The sequence below is a fragment of the Atta colombica genome, unplaced genomic scaffold (assembly GCF_001594045.1).
Source record: "Atta colombica isolate Treedump-2 unplaced genomic scaffold, Acol1.0 scaffold125, whole genome shotgun sequence".
NCBI classification, from domain to species: domain Eukaryota; kingdom Metazoa; phylum Arthropoda; class Insecta; order Hymenoptera; family Formicidae; genus Atta; species Atta colombica.
Genome location: NW_017259212.1, coordinates 4,043,000 through 4,059,733, shown reverse-complemented (window position 1 = coordinate 4,059,733; position 16,734 = coordinate 4,043,000). Strand labels below are relative to the sequence as shown.

The 16,734-nt window shown below is 30.7% G+C and overlaps 3 protein-coding genes across 3 annotated transcripts in view; 1 reads left to right on the top strand and 2 right to left on the bottom strand.

The window, feature by feature from the left end:
• Window positions 1-7,286, bottom strand: part of LOC108694873 (disintegrin and metalloproteinase domain-containing protein 19) — a 98,097-nt gene extending 90,811 nt beyond the window's left edge. Inside the window, exon 1 of the mRNA XM_018204561.1 lies at window positions 6,858-7,286. Within this exon, the coding sequence (XP_018060050.1) occupies window positions 6,858-7,020 (163 nt within the window). The 5' untranslated portion in view covers window positions 7,021-7,286. The remainder of the gene's footprint in view (window positions 1-6,857) is intronic.
• Window positions 7,287-7,990: 704 nt separating this feature from the next.
• LOC108694853 (UPF0704 protein C6orf165 homolog) lies at window positions 7,991-12,165 on the top strand. Its single transcript, XM_018204535.1, has 13 exons — window positions 7,991-8,203; window positions 8,285-8,447; window positions 8,523-8,703; window positions 9,384-9,553; window positions 9,687-9,930; window positions 10,027-10,156; window positions 10,518-10,625; window positions 10,698-10,800; window positions 10,900-10,967; window positions 11,138-11,286; window positions 11,346-11,444; window positions 11,523-11,658; window positions 11,938-12,165. The coding sequence occupies exons 1-13, from the start codon at window positions 8,111-8,113 to the stop codon at window positions 12,163-12,165; spliced, it is 1,872 nt and encodes a 623-aa protein (XP_018060024.1). The 5' UTR covers window positions 7,991-8,110.
• A 1,597-nt stretch (window positions 12,166-13,762) lies between these two features.
• Window positions 13,763-16,734, bottom strand: part of LOC108694814 (upstream activation factor subunit spp27) — a 5,418-nt gene continuing 2,446 nt past the window's right edge. The window contains exons 2-5 of the mRNA XM_018204486.1: window positions 16,602-16,692; window positions 15,408-15,700; window positions 15,071-15,315; window positions 13,763-14,910 (exon numbers count right to left, since the gene is read on the bottom strand). Of these exons, the coding sequence (XP_018059975.1) occupies window positions 14,794-14,910; window positions 15,071-15,315; window positions 15,408-15,700; window positions 16,602-16,692 (746 nt within the window). The 3' untranslated portion in view covers window positions 13,763-14,793. The remainder of the gene's footprint in view (window positions 14,911-15,070; window positions 15,316-15,407; window positions 15,701-16,601; window positions 16,693-16,734) is intronic.

Below are 16,734 nucleotides of genomic sequence, written 5' to 3'. Positions count from 1 at the left end.
TGTGTGTGTGTGTGTGTGTGTGTGTGTGTGCGTGCGTGTGTGTGTGTGTGTGTGTGCGTGTGTGCGTGTGTGTGCGTGCGTGTGTTTTAACATGAATATCAAAACTAAAAGGAATGTAATTATCATCGTATTTTTCATATAAATAGCTTTGTCTAAAAATTCAAAAAATTATATGAGATACCAACGAGATCCACGATAATTTGTTGAATGATGTTTCGATACTTCATGCATAAATTACGACATTATTAATAGACACTAGTGTTATTTTCTTCGCGCAACAGAACATCTTCGCAAATACAGCAATGTTCAATTTGTCGTCAGTTCACATTTAAACGACAAATGAACGAAGTTGTCGTCAATCGATCTTCTAGACGCCACTCACCGTTACGAGCGAGTACTTAATGAATAACACGCCGATCCGAAGAGAAGCACCCTCCGCTAAGTCGGTATCGTCGAGAGGGCCGTTAATCATCGATTAACAGCGATCCATTCGTTCCGAGTGTGCAATGATGTTCTGCTCAACAACGGTGACTCAACTGGTGATGATTCGCTCTCTCGAGTCGGGAGACCGGAAATGCAAAGCACTTCGAGCATCAACGTGGACGGATTCCTATTCCGAGAGTCATATCCCAAGAAGCTTTGTTGAAAGTCGAAATCAAACATTAAAGTTGTAAAAAATAGAAAAAATACGAAAAATTGAAAAAATATATTTATATTGGAAAAAGAATCTAGTTACATTAACTGAAATTTGAATTAAAAATGGACAAATCAGGATTTTCTGATTGAATCTATAATATTATAATTTTAGTTGAGATAATCAGAATTCTGATTGATATAATCAGAATCTTCTGATTCGTTCATTTCCAATTGGAAATTTTTCTCAGTGTATCTTTTGTTAAAACCTATCATGTGATAATCTAAATTTCCTTCAATATTACGACATTTATATTGAAGAATTTTGAATTGAAATATTACGGGAGTTCATTATTACGACATTTCTATTAAAATATTTTAAAATATTACGGGAGATGTAAAAGACGAAAGATTTCAGAGAATTTATACTTCGATAAGAATCTTAATTATGAGGCAACTCAGAAACCGAAAGCTATGGATGCGGGAAGGGTTGAGAATACTGTAAGAAATCATCGAATGGCGAAAGAGAGTCGTCAGATAAGATCCACAGCTTTCAGTACGCTGAAGTACCAAGTAGTAGCTTCAAGGTCTTTTTGTCGGTACCTTCACGGCTTGTCGAGCATTCCGAGAAGAACGAGAAAATAACGAGCTCTAGCGAAACTTGGACGTGAGTCCATACTAAAGTCAATATTTCATTATAATTATGCAGCTTATTTCACAATATAAACATAATATACACTTTGAGAAACATTTCTGATTGAAAAATGAACGAATCTGAAAATTCTAATAATAATCAATCAGAATTCTAGTTATATTTTAACTAGATCCATTAATAGATATTTTTTCAACTAGAAAATTCTGATTTGTCTATTTTCAATCAGAATTCCAATTAATGCAATCAGACTTTTTTTTCAGTGCAGGTTGGAGTATATATTTTATTCTCTAATTTAGCTAAAACACAGAACAGTTTTGTTTGTATGCAAGACTGACTTATAAAAAAGTCGTTTAATGGGTTGGAAGCAACATTTCACAACTTGATGATAACCGCATGTCAAAAATGATTTGTAGCAGAGGAACGTGGAATCTCAGAATTACGATTTGAGGAAGAGAGGTGATATACGATGCACCGAGAAAGATTTAGCCTCCGCAAGGAAACGCGCAGAGCATATACGCATCGCCGACATAAAGATTATACGTCTCTATACCGTCTCCGCCGCGAGTGCGATTAACCATTTTCCCACCACGTTACATATCGCTCGGGTACTCTAACATTACTCATTTGCAGCTGGCGGCTTTTTCATGCAGCTGCAAGAGCTTGTACGAAAGCTCGGCAGATTTAACCATCTTGGAGATTTATGTTGATGATATACGTTCGTAAGTATAATTATATTATAATATTATCTTATGTCCTTTCTCTCTTTTCGCGTTCTCTCAATTTTTAATATTGAATTTTTAATATTGTAAAAGGAATTTATTTTATTTTATTATTTTTATGTGGCATTTCCATGCATTGCAGGTACAAGGGAACGCGAGGAGAATTTCGCAATGCGATCGATTTAACGTTAAGGCTTTTTTGGGGGTCCAACGTACACTTCACCTCACATGTGACCGGAAAGAATAAATAAATTGTAATGTAAATCCCTATAAATCCTTCGCACGACCCTACGCCGCCATCGCATTTACATTCAACATACTCCCATAAATTTTTATCGACTGCATTGACGAACTGCCGATCCCCTCCCCCGAATTTAACAATGGACATAAATTCCATAGCGCCCTTTGTTAGGATACTTCCATTTTCGCTAGAGACCTCCTTTTTACACATGAGGGATATCATTTATATTCATGTCGAACTGTGGTGGAACCAATCGTGACGATTCATCATTTAGAGCTCTCTATAATAATCAAACAGGAATATGTTCAAGTTAAAATTTAATTTAAGCTTTTTAATCAATATGAATGTCTCATTTATCTTAAAAAAAAAGTACCGGCTTGCAATTCAAAGTTAAAAAAAATCTCATTTATTTATTGATTCGATTTACAGATTCGATTAAAGTTAAATTTATATTTAAAGCTTTTAGCCGTACTCCAACTTTACCAAAAGTAAAGCTCCAACTTTATTGAAACATTCCGAATTTAAGCTACGTTAATAAGAATTATGTATTTACAATCGATAGCTGGCAATTGCAATCTTCATTTACAAAGAATAAGTCACCGAGGTGTACGTGCTAGTTTACGTAATTACGTTCTTGCTTTGGAAAGGTCGTCGATACAAAGAATGATTCATTGCGTCCTTCTCAGCGTAAATGCGGTGACTGTCACGTTGTAATTTTCGCAATAGATTTTGTTACGAAAAAATATTTTACAAGGAATGCCAGGATAATATAAGTTTACGATCGTGCTAATTCTATTGTTTTCTCCGTATATTTTTCTACATATTCTGTTTCCTTACGACAATGACGCTACAATGTTTTGAAGAACGCGTTAAAATTTTTAACATAAATATTTCATTATAAAAAACGAAGAAAATATATAATATGTATATGAAAAAATATCGTAATATAAAAAAAAATCTGAATATTATATATATAACTGAATAATATGGTTAAACGAATAAAATATTTATATGATTTTAATGCAATGCAGATTATAAAAATATTGCTTTTGCTTTATCCATTCTATTATTATTATTCTCGTACATTATTTTCTTAATAAGCAATCAAACTTTATCAATTTTCGATATTAAAAGATAAAATCCCTTTTTCACATGATTTTTTAATAATTGATGTTCATTAATGAACATTACTAATATTTACACAATATTTATCGACATGTAATTAACGGTGAAATATTGAATAAAAATTGCTCTTTATGGAAAATCCATCTTGTATATTACAAATAAAATCATAAAACGTTGGATTTTCCATCTCTGACTTTATACACATCAATGCTAAATACATATTTTTAAACTTATATATTTTGAGCTTATATTTTTCGCATTGATCAATTTCGAGATTAAAAGCAATTACATAGCCTGCATAACGTGACAACATGCAAAAATTAATTTGAAGTATTAATACGGATTTTATTTCAAATACGTGTGCGACAAATAAACAGCAATATAATAGAGAATTTATTTATGAAAATGTTAAAATATTTAGACAGAAAAGTTATGTTAAAAGCATAAAACTATTTATAAAATCTAAAAAATACGTACGTTCCAAAACTTTTAAAGTAAATCTCACTCTAAAGAGTGAAATCTCATTCTTAAAGATTGAAAATCGAATCACATTTTTTTTTTAAGACTGACTCAATTTTCACTCTTTAAAATAAGATTCCAAAAAATTCAAAGAGTAACGTAACTATAAGTTTTATTTAAATGCCAAGGGATTTGCGCTCACAATAGCAACGCGATGTTACAACGCGAAGGAATTCTGTTCTGCGGTGAGAATTCCCCAAAGAAACTACGGATCATCTCGCGCGATCGACATGCACTTTAAACGAAATCAGACGGCAATGACGTTGCTTGTCGCGTGGCCATGAAAATGCAATGCACATCGTAATATGTGGCACGAATAAAAGTGTGTTCCGAACGATTTATCGAGCGGTGCATCATACAAGAATCGCGCATCGACTCATTGATCGTATTGGTCGCGTCAAGAAAAAAATCTATTTTTCTCCACGAAAGGACGATTTTGTTGAAGTATCTAAGAATTTATAACTATATATATAAATTTGAAAATAAATTTATTGGATCATGAAAATAATTTCATAGAGTACACTAGTTGTTAGAATATCAAAACTTTTTGCAGTATTGCTTATCATACTTGAGATTCCTACATAATTATTTTAATGATTCAACACAATTATTTTTAGATCTGTATCCAACTAAATTTTTACTTCAGAAAAACTTAATTGCTATCGTTAAAGTAATTATGTTCCTGGATATATGAAAAGAATGATTTTGCCGGAACATCTAAACATTTAGCTAGATACAGATCTGAAAATAATTTTGTTGGTTCATCAAAGTAATTACATATAAAAATCTCAAACATAATGAGCAATGCTGCAAAAAATTTGGACATTCTAGCAACCAGTTTAAGCGTCCAATATATCTAATTATTTTGATAATATGACAAAATCTATTTTCAGATCTGTATTTAGCTGAATTTTTAAATACTACAGCAAAACCATCTTTTCTATGTATCATTCTTTTTATATCAGTATTATTTTCATACACTTAATATTATAAATTTATTCATAATTAAAGAACCCCGCATTAATTATATAAAAATTGGATCAAATAAATTAATTTTCACACATGATGTAGTTATGTAGCTTATAATTTAAACAAAACATAGACGTAAGACTTAATAATGGATAGTTTTTAAGCTAAGGAATATCAAAGATATAAAATTTGTGTTCAAAGATCATCTTAACCTTATATATACTGAATAGCTTAAAAACTTTTCATTATTAAACTTTGTGTCCATGACATTTTTTATTCACTGTGTTATAAGCATTATACATTATACATATATGCAAACTCATTTTACCGAGATCCAATTTTCTATGTAATTAGTGCGGGGACTTTAAAATGTTTATTTTCTGCAAAAAATCGGAAAAAGCTAATGTCCATCTATATAAATCGCCAATTATGACCTAACAGCACAATTTACTGGTGCAATGTTGGTTCAATATATCCCGAATGCATGACAATGTTTAACCAACATCTCACCAATAAATTGTGCTACTCGAAGGATTAACTCATATTCGGTAGCAATTTAAATTAAAATATCAAATAAAATAAAACATTTAAATTAATTTAAAATATCAAATTCATACACAGAAAAACATCATTCTATTGCTAAACAAAATAATTACTCAATTTACTTTCTTTCTTTTAAATAATAGTTATTTTCATAAAACATATTTTCTTGATAATATAATCTTAAAATATATATACTCATTACAAATTTTAGAAAAACGCATTAATATTTAAAACAGAAATTTATTTTCTTTCAAAAAATATTATAAAATTCGATCGAAAAAGTAATTTGATATAACAAGCAATAATTTGATATAATAAATCAAATCTGTTTTAATTTAATAATTAATTAAAGTATTAAACTTATAAGGATTCAGAATATATTTTGAATAGATTTGACGCTTATGATAGATTTGCGGATATATGAACTTTTAAAATATTTGAAATAAGTAATTATTATTTGGTACAGTATATATTTTTCTGTGTGCATAAATCGAACATCTTTCGAATACTTTTTTACTCTTTGCTTCACTATTTTTCACTCTCGCGAATCATTACATAATTTGATTTTGTGAGTATATATACGATATGATTTTTAAATATAATTTGCTTGCATTAATTTTACCAATCTGTCACTTTTAACAGTTTCAAATATTAATATTTATATATAATTAGTAAAAAAATAAATATAGCAGTGGAATTATTTTTAAGAAAATCGAAAAGATAATTTGATTACCTGAATGCAACGTATACGTGCGCATTAAAAGATTAAAATTTCACGTTGTAAATCGGGAACGCGAATAAAACGTGGAGAAACGGAGCTTTAATGGTTGAATGTTTACGCGGCGTGAATAATATATGTATCACCGCTGCGTGAATTTAGCTGCGGATCTTTTCAAGTTTAAAACAAACAAGAAAGTTACATTATATAATATGTAAATAATAAATAGAATAAATTTCGTTTCGTTATACATTTGACACTCGGCACAAACACTAAATATACGACAAATGAAAGAAACGTAGATTATATGTATAAAGCAATAAAGCGCAGGAGCCAATCGAACGACCTTGAAAATAATGCATCGAAAAGTAGCAATACAAATGTTCTTCCTCACGACGCCACATTGTTGGCAGTTTTTCAACTTCGATGCCCGTAAAATCAAATTATATAATACGTTTAACAGTTTAACATGCGATTGTAACACAAAATGTAACAACTGATCAATAATGATATACTTTTAATTTCGACTTTAACTTTTTATTCTTTATTTTTTTTAATTTTTAGAATTAGAAAAAGATAAAAAATAAGTTGAAAGATAAGAATAAGATTAAAGTTAATCTATATTGATGAAAAACGAACATGATCAGCTGAAAGCGTCAAGTGTCATCGCGAGTGAAAAGGTAATGAAAGACAAGGATGAGAGAAAAGTATTATGTATAAAAATTGGTGACTCACCTTGACTCTCGGCGTACGCGGGAGGGATGATAATCGTCAGCAGCAGCGTCAGAAGGATCAGCTCTAGTTTGCACCTCACCGTTGCACCGCCGTCACCGCCACCACCACCGCCGTTGACGGCGACGACGCGTCGCGGATCGGCGCGCCGGGAATCGCGCGCCATGTTCCTGAGACTTGGACACTGCTGACTGCTTGGACGCGTTGACCGCGACTCACGCGAACGTCATGACACCACGATGCTCCTCACGACACGCACGCTCTTCGCACGTTGGCTGTCTCGCGTCTGTCGTTCGCGCGCACACACACCACACTCACGTTACCGACCACCCAGCCCGACTGGCTCCGGATTGCTCCGAATGCTGTGATACTTCCTAATGCGCAGACTGTTGCGACACCTCTGAACGTTGCTTACGTTGCCCGACCGCCCGCTTCCCCCACTACGACGACGTTGAGTCACGGCGCGGCGCACCGAAAATGGCCGAGCGCGCACGATCGCAAGCGCGCCAAAACGCACGAGATTCAAACGCGAATTCCACAACATGTATTATTTTTCTAATTTTGTATTGTAATAATCCGAAAAAATGTTTGTATTCATACATTTAATGATAATATTCGAATCAGAAATTCGATTTTGACAAATTCAATTTTTGAGACTACTATTTTCTACTATTTTCAATTTTTCGAAGAGATATCCTTATTTTTATTTTGCCAATAAAATTATATGTACTCTGTAAATATTATATATTTATTATGAAAAAATATAAGATAAAATAATAAATCTTTTAAAAGCTTTCGATGAAGTTAACGCTTGTATATTTACTTCGATATGCATGCGAAATATGTAATAAATATCTATTAATCAATAGATATTTATAGATATTTTAAGAATGACTATATGTTTTTTATGTCAAATATAAAAACTTGCGTAAGATCATCTATTTATTGTTCTTATTTATTGATATTTAAAAAATTTAAAAGAATATAAATGAAACGTTAATAATGATAATTTCCACATAGGCATGTTTTCTGTGGCTGAATTTATGTATGCACTTTTGGAATTTAAAATGAGATAGGTATGTGTTTGATATTTGGCAAAAGTGAGAGTTCTAGTGCAGTCTAGTGCAGGAAGAAAAAGCACACGTAATGTATAGTATCGATCAAACTTTTTGGATGGATGATTCGGTTGGAGTCCACGACTAGCAGGTGAAAATTCCTAAATCAGCTGGAGGTAGCTATTTTATTTGTCTTTTATTATGGAAAACATACGAAAAGAATTGACGAAAAGAATCGTAAATGAATGTAGAGCAAAAGGGACATCAATAACTAAGGATTTGGCTTCGTTTTTGGTAATTTCATATAATTCCCATGAGATAATATTAAAACGCAAGCAAGATTAAGCGGTGATTACAGTTCTCAAAAATTTGTAGCTTTCTCTTTATCAATTAAATCCAGTGTATAGAATAAAAGAAAACGATGAGGAAAATGCCAAAATAATTCAAGCTGTAACGGAGAGGCTATGTGATCAAAGTCAACCCAGTCTTGTAACTTTGAAAAATCAGCTATATTTTGCTAAACATTATCATGACAGAGGTAAAGATGTTTAATTGAGATTTCTATTTATATAACTATTTATATAACTATTATTACGATTTTACTTTGGCTTAGATGAAACTGTCAAAAGGCATCGATTACGACTGTACCAGAAAACTGCATCTTTAATCGCTGAAATTTGCGAAACTAATAAATTGGAGAGTGGAAAGGATACGGAAAAACTATATCAGAAAATATTAACAGTAATAACGCTTCTGAGTGGTCTGGGAAGTCCTATGGTTCCATCAGTTCTGAGGTAATCACATTCATATGAATTTAATAAGAATTCAAAGTTAACAAAATCAAGTCGATAACATTCAGTTCTCACATTCCACATTTCTCTATTCTCAATCATGAAAAATTTATTTTATGCCAAATGCGACATTATCACGAGAATTATTACATTATATTGCAAATGATAAGAAATATTGTCGTCTACAAATCGAAATTTACACTAATCAAAAACTATAACGGATATGTTATACATAAAATTATTATATTTAATTCTTTGTAAATCTCTGACTTGCTTATTATATCTAAATGATTTAAAAATACGCATTGATAGATGAGATGTTTGAAAACCACAAAAAATTTTAGTTTTGCTATATTTTTTACTAATATATTATGTTATGCTTAAATTTATATTAGTATAATATTCTTATGAAACAGAGAAATGTACAAATAATGAATTTTAATATTTCTAAACAATTCTTTTTTTCTTTTTCCAAAATAACGTTTTAAAGAAAACTATATTTGAGCCATTCTATTTACTCATTTAGCATGTTTTCACAATGGTTATTTAAAGAATAAAGATTACCAAAATTCATGAATAAACTTCATTGATGAATCTCTTTAATCTTTAGATAATCATATATGAAAACGGGCCTTAAAAGTTAAATATGATAAATATAATATTATATAAAAATTTTACATTAGGGAGGTTTCAGTAGCGTTGCAGAGCGTCTTCCAGGCTTCCGAGCTGACTCATTATATAACTTTGTCGAAACGAGAGAAAGAGGAGCAGTTGATGGAGTTAATGTGTCTAGTCGCAGGGATTCGCCTATTTAACAGAGATTGTCAACGCGGTGGCGAGGGGATCGACGATCGTAAGAGCATGGATTAATTTTTAAACCGACCGATAGTGACAGTGTAAATTTAAATGAAACGGAGATGATATCGCGAAAAATGTTACAATTATGTGAAGGCTTTCTACAAAAATGATTATAGATAATTTTTTAGTGCCAAGTATTCTACAAGAAGCTCTAATGAAGACTCGCAACTCTATTCTTGAGCTGTTAGTGCCGTTAATGGCCAAGATATACAAATTCACGGCTGTCGTGGAAAATACAGTCACACGCATGTCAATCGATGTTTCGGATGCTGCATGTTGCAGTTCAAAGGAAACGATATCCAACGCGGAAGAAAAAATTGATTGGATCATCGAAATGTTAACGACTAGTCGTCAGCAAGAGATCTATATAAGGTATCTATAGAAAGAGAAATAAACAACAAATAATCTGTAAATAAATAATAAATGATCTCCATGATTGACACGATTTTTAATATAATTTTGTTATAGAAAGCTGCTGATTGATGTGGAGCGCAGTGAGAAAGCAGTGAAGGACTTGATGGAACGTCTTCAAGCACGATTATTTAAACTTCACGACACTGTTCGATACAGAACGGCTATTCCTACTAGTCAAGTTTACGTAAATACGATTGCTTGAAAGAAGAAATTATAGTTAATGCTCGACATAATTATTTAAAGCATTTATTTTCAGAAGTTGAAAGTTATGGAATTCCGCATTCAGATTAATAGAATAATAGTAATAATTCAGCTGGAATTAGATTTATTTGTTTCCGTGTAAATCTAATATCATTATTCTGTAGAATAGAAATAACTTGTTTACAAAAATTTATTTTTTATTAGTGAAATTTTGTAATAAAAATTAATGTTCCTTTAAAAAAAGAAAAATTATAATTAAATCTTCATTTGAATAAAATATATAATTAAACCGTTTTCAATAAATGTAACCGTATTACGATTAATAATTACATTTTGCTTATTAGCCGCAATTTATTGATCTGGCAGATATATGGATGAGTTTACAAGATGAGGTAATCATTCTGAGTAATATCAACAACTTCCTGTGGGAGTTACAGGGTTTGAGCAATAAGGTATTAATGCATTCGCCTGTATCGATTTAAACGTGTATTCGTAACATATATCCCGAATAATTTGTGTTATAGACTGTGAATATTTACGATCAAACAAAGTTAGAAAATATAGCCGAAAATGTGGAGATTTTAACCGATGCTGAAAGATTGGAACGTACCATGGGCAATTTAATAAGTACTAATAATTTTCTATAAATTACAATAAATATTAAATGCAAATAAATTTTTACTTGATCTTATTTTAATTGCATAAAGAATGTTCGTATTTTTACAGCGGAGTGTGGAGAGTGCTTGATATATTATCCAAATGTCACTAAAGATTTTGAGAAGATAAATTTAGAGGTAACCGCAATAGAACAGCAGTTAATGCTTTTATAATTTGATAAATTTTAAAAAATTAAAATGTTCACGTAAAGATTTATATGATTTTATTCTCAAATAATATATAATAACAATTTATAATAAATAATAGAATAAATTTTCAAATAACGCTGAATCAAGAGATGTATTAGTTTCTAGGATTTTGCGCGTGGACATTTGCAACGAGTAGGGGCGCCCTTATACCAGGAAACCCGAATAACGGTGTGGCGAAATGGAGAGGAAAACATTACGCCTTTAAATCACCCGAAGTAGCCGATAAATTCGGAAAAAATCCCGACAGGTATTTTTTCATTGTAAATGAAAGTAATCTATAAATTTCTTAATTTCGAATGTTAATAGGTATGTTTACGATGCGCTCAATTTTGTCTGCAATCATGCGGAATACATCCATCTGTTCCAATTACATGAAGAAATTGAAGCCATGCAAAGTCAAGAAGAGTGAGTTGCTTATATATGATCATATTCTATCGCTTAAGCAAGAAATTTTATAAATATAAAAAATACTAATTTTGCCAGATTAACGGAAAAAGGATTGCGACTGAAGACTCGTCATGATCAAAAAGTTCAAACGGACGTCCATATACTTCCGCCCTACATTGATAAATATTATACTTCCAGTATTTGGGAGTTGAAACGTAGAGCATTACACTTGGTAAGTAGATCTTTATCGACGTTCTAAAAGAATTTAATAATATTGAAGTAAAAGATTTCAACAAATTTATATTTGAATAATATAAAAAGCTCAATTCTTTAGTAATAACAATTTTAAGAACTATTTTTATCTACTCACGAATATGTTATTTGTAAAATTCTAATATTAGACACGTTAATTGAATACATGTAATTGTATCACACATAATTAATTTTATTTTCTCAGTTCTATAGACGAAAAATGCTAATTTTATAAAATGCTGATACGGTATTTTTTCAGGCAAATATAAGTCGATGTACTACACGTAGTACGCAGACGTTTAATTCGCATTTTCGACACGGTGTTTATGTGCAAGTAGCTCCGCCACAGGATAAGGAAGTTCAAACCAGAAGAGACAACTGTACAAACACTAAGAAACTTCTGACGTTCATATTTGGATTACGAGGAAGGCGAGATAATAATCAGCATGTTGTATCATTCTTGGAAAACGAACTTGAACATTTATAAAATTTCGTCTTTGAAATAATTACGTAAACTAGTATATGCACGTAAATATCTCAAATATTGATACGTCAAATGAAATAAATAAAAAATATTTTTAAGTGAATTATATATATTTATATTGTAAATAATCAATCACATATAATGCATTTATTCGGAATATTAAAGGATACATATAATGGGTCATATTAAGAAATTACTAGGAAATAATTGAAATAAATTACAAGACAGTTTAAAAAAAAATGAAAGCAATATTATTTAATGACACTTCCAAATACATTTTTCGGAACATTACAGTTTAAATAAAACTTTTCTCCCTTTTTTTTTGGAGAAATAAGTTTATATTCTAATGTATCATTCCGTACGCATAGCATTTTTTTCATGCAATGCTTTCGTTATCATAAACTGCAATGATCTCATTCGTGTGGCTTTATTCCTGGTTTAGGCCAGCATTTCTTTAATTTATATTCAAAATACACGAATTTTACACATGTCGAAGCTCGGACAGATGTATGCGGTTAAGATTCCGCACCTCGCTTCGTGAGCCTATTATTTTATTTCCTACACTTCAACAGTCACAGTATGGTCGCTGCACGCACTGTGACTCTTTAATCATTTAATATGCTTATAAGATACCTTTCAATGAATATATTGTTTTACCATTAGATCTTAAACGTTAGATTCAATTTTTACACCAAGAAACCTATATTACGACAATAATTAGTAATTACACGATAATACAATTAAACTTTGCTTACATTTGCATGTGTATAATGTAGCTATTATACAGAAGAGGTACAGGATGTTAATTTTCCGCATAGCTTCTCTCTCTTTTTTTTAAATTTAAATGTTCGCATTTTTTCGTTTTGGAGGCAAAATTTGCCATTCTATTACATCCATTTTTCAGAAAAAATTATTTCAATATAAAAACATAAAGAATAACAAAAATACCACAAAACTAGCGTCAGACTACGCACAATTCGTAATAGAATTGCAGAAATTGATTATTTGCTAGGACTGTTCATATTCACTGTTTGTGATCTGCGGTTCGTTATGTATAGCTCTATACACGAATTGATTTGTGGTGATTTCCCTTGATTTTGTGGGAAAATCATATCGTTGGCAAGTCAACATGAATGGTAAACAATAACCGCATTTAGCGAATCCGCCTGTCCATATTAAACTGTGTTCGGAAATACACGAATGCCTCCAAATATCATTCTATCCTTGTTATTCACCGAATGTTAAATAAGGATAAATAGATACCTGGAGGCATTCAATATGTATTCCCGAATGCAGCCTTACTCATTAATCTTATGCGAATGACGAATAGTAAATTATAAACCACAAATCATGCATGAGCTGGCGTTAACTTTAAGGATTTTTGTATTAAAAAACATATATATAATTAAGATCATAGATAATAACACAATACTCATCTGCAAAAAAATAAGCTACTAAATTTTATCATAATTTTTTAACATCTTTCAATGGCGATAATTTAACAAAATATTATTGGATCGAAATAAATCAAAGCTTAAATTAAAGCTTGAATATTTCTTTTAAACATAAAAAAATCAAAAACTAAGAAAAAAGTTGTCCATAATATTCTTTTTAAAATTGTATAATTTAATTTTTTTTTAATGTCATTCGAACAAAAATATTCAGACGGAGCAGACTCCGTTGAAATGCAAGCTTAAAAAAATTTCCAAAAATTTGTCAGTTATCTTCATCAACATCCGCCATTTGTTAAACATTTTTTATAACTCAATTTTTGTTTTTTTTTGTGTTCAAGAGAAAATATTTAAGCTTTAATTTGACTGATTACAATTTTTTGCTTAGTGCTAGATGTTAAAAAATCGTGTTTAAATTTATGGTCCATTTTTTTGGAGGTGAATGTAGAAAAAAGAAACTTCTTCGATACTTGAAATATATTGAAAACAACTATATCATCATCTATGTGGTATATGTATTAATTGAAATGTCACGTAATAAAATTGAATTTTTTTTTAATCTCGAAAGATTTCAAAATTAAACTTTTTCAATTTATCATTCAATAATGCCATTGCTATAATGATGCGTCACGTTATGTTGTATTAGGAGTAAGATATTGTTATTAATGACGACCATACAAATGATATAACATTTATTTTGAATTAGATGACTTAAAACCAGCTTATTGACTATTGGCCACTGTAATGTCATTTACATTTCGAATCATCTGAACGTCCATGGTAACAATTGTCCCAGTATCAAGAAGAACCATTAAGAACATTTGTAATTACTTGTTAAATATTATCTGAATGAATTATTATCAAATACCTTATTCCAAACGCAATTATTTCAAACGCATTTATTGGGAGTCACACTTGTAATAAAGCTTATTGGGTCAATATGATATTGCAGTCATCAATGGAACAAAATGGTTACAATGGGCGGCAGAATATATCGGAATGATGTAAACATGGTCTAAAGTCTTAAGTCGCAAGAAATACCTTTGTGTCTCATGTATAGTATGTATGTATCGTGTGAGAAAGATGAAGAGGTGCACGAGACGCACCTTGGAATATGTTATATATATATATATATATATATATGTATATAACTTGTCGGAGATCGGGATTGAAGAATGATTTAATCTACAAAGTGATTTTTGAGGTATTTCATCATACCGAAAGTTCTGAAACGCTTTACGCCGATTACCTTCATTAATTCCTCATCACAAATCGCAAATTGTTTATTCTTAGGATCCTGTAAAAATAGTCATTTTCTTTGCAACATGATTTTTGTCAAGTAAATACATTTAATATAATACATAATTTCTAAAATATAACAAATATAGTAAAGTAGAAAAAATGAAGTACGAATAATGCACAAAAATATTAGATAAATGATTACAAATAATACTTACATAAAGGTTCCTTTCTTTGATAATACTCCATACTTTCTTCACAACTTCATGTCGAGCCATTTGTTCTGCGCCAACAACAGCGGCGAGTTCTGGAGACAGTGTAATAGCGCGTGTATAACCACCACCTTTGCCCTTGCCACCAGCTCCCTTCTTTGCTGTACTTCCTGGAGCTTTTTTGTTTTTACCCCAGTCCTCGTCACTGTCACTGTCACTTCCCTTCTTTTTTCCTTTCTTTCCAGGCTTACCTATATAAAAAAAATATAATACATTCCACGTGAGATTTTTAATGAACTCTTGACAAAAAATAAAACTTTATTATAATAAAAAAATATCTTACTTTTTTTAGGTGTAACTTTAGGTTTCTTTGGACTGTATTCTTCATCGCTAGCATCATCATCACTGGCGCTTTCTTCATCTTCGGAGGATCCCTTCTTACGTTTATTAGGAGCTTTCTTAGCAGGATTTCGCTTGGCTGGTTTTTTTTCTTCTTCTTCCTCCTCTTCTTCAGATCCTTCTTCCTCTTCCTCTTCACCATCTTCAGATTCTTCACTAGCAGCCTTCTTCTTTTTCTTTCCTCCATCCTGTTTTTCTTGAAGACATTCCATGACTAAATCATCGACTTCCTTTTTCCTATAAAGGATGAATGTAATTTGTTATTTTATAACTAATTATTGTAAATATATCTGTAAGAATTAAAATATAAAAACTTGTTAGAAGAGGAACGAGGTGGTAACTTATATTTATTATATTACAGTTCCACTCAGAGATCCTCTGTTTTTTTCTAGGACATCACGAGACTCTCTTCTGCACTATTTTACAGTGCACAAGTGCCTTATTATATGTCCATTTTAAAGCTTTTGATTCAGTTTTAAAAGTAATATAATTAGTAAAATAATTAGATTTATTTTATACAGAAGAATAAAATAAATTGTGATATTATGATAATATGATCAGCATACATATTATGAGCACACATGATAAAGCATCAGATAGATAAAGGAATGAATTGCTTCCCTATTTAGCAACATATCAATTTGTTTAAAAAAATGCAAAAATAGATTCTTTTATACTAAATAATGCTGGCATACATCCAAGTATTTATGTTCGAAATTCATATCTTCAATATTTTATTAATATGAATCATGCTTAAAATTAACTTACATTATCAACACGATGAAATATTCATTTATAACATATAAACGTATTCTCAATTCAACCTGCAATAATATAAAGAAAAAAACAACAACGAAGTAACAAAATAGTCGAATTATAATTGCAAAAAACAGTCTTTAGATGTTGCAACATTAACGAGAACAAATGCACATGTATAACGAAGAAAAATATTTTGTCGCGTCGTGTAATATGAATCGACTTGGTATCGAAATGATGTCGTTGCTTTTTTTTACGTGCTAATGCATGAATGATTATTGTATCTTATCATATATCAAAATATAAGATGCAAAAATATATAATCAAAAATATTTCTGTAGTCATATTTCACTTATATGTATGTTTTTATTTGTTGCCTTACCTTTCTATGAGATCAACATCGAGTTTTTCTTCGATTTGTTGCCTCACTTTTTTAGCAGACATTGTAGTGAGATCAGCATCCTTGAGGATAGCTAAACAAAATTAATAAACATAATATAATTACATTTTGTAAT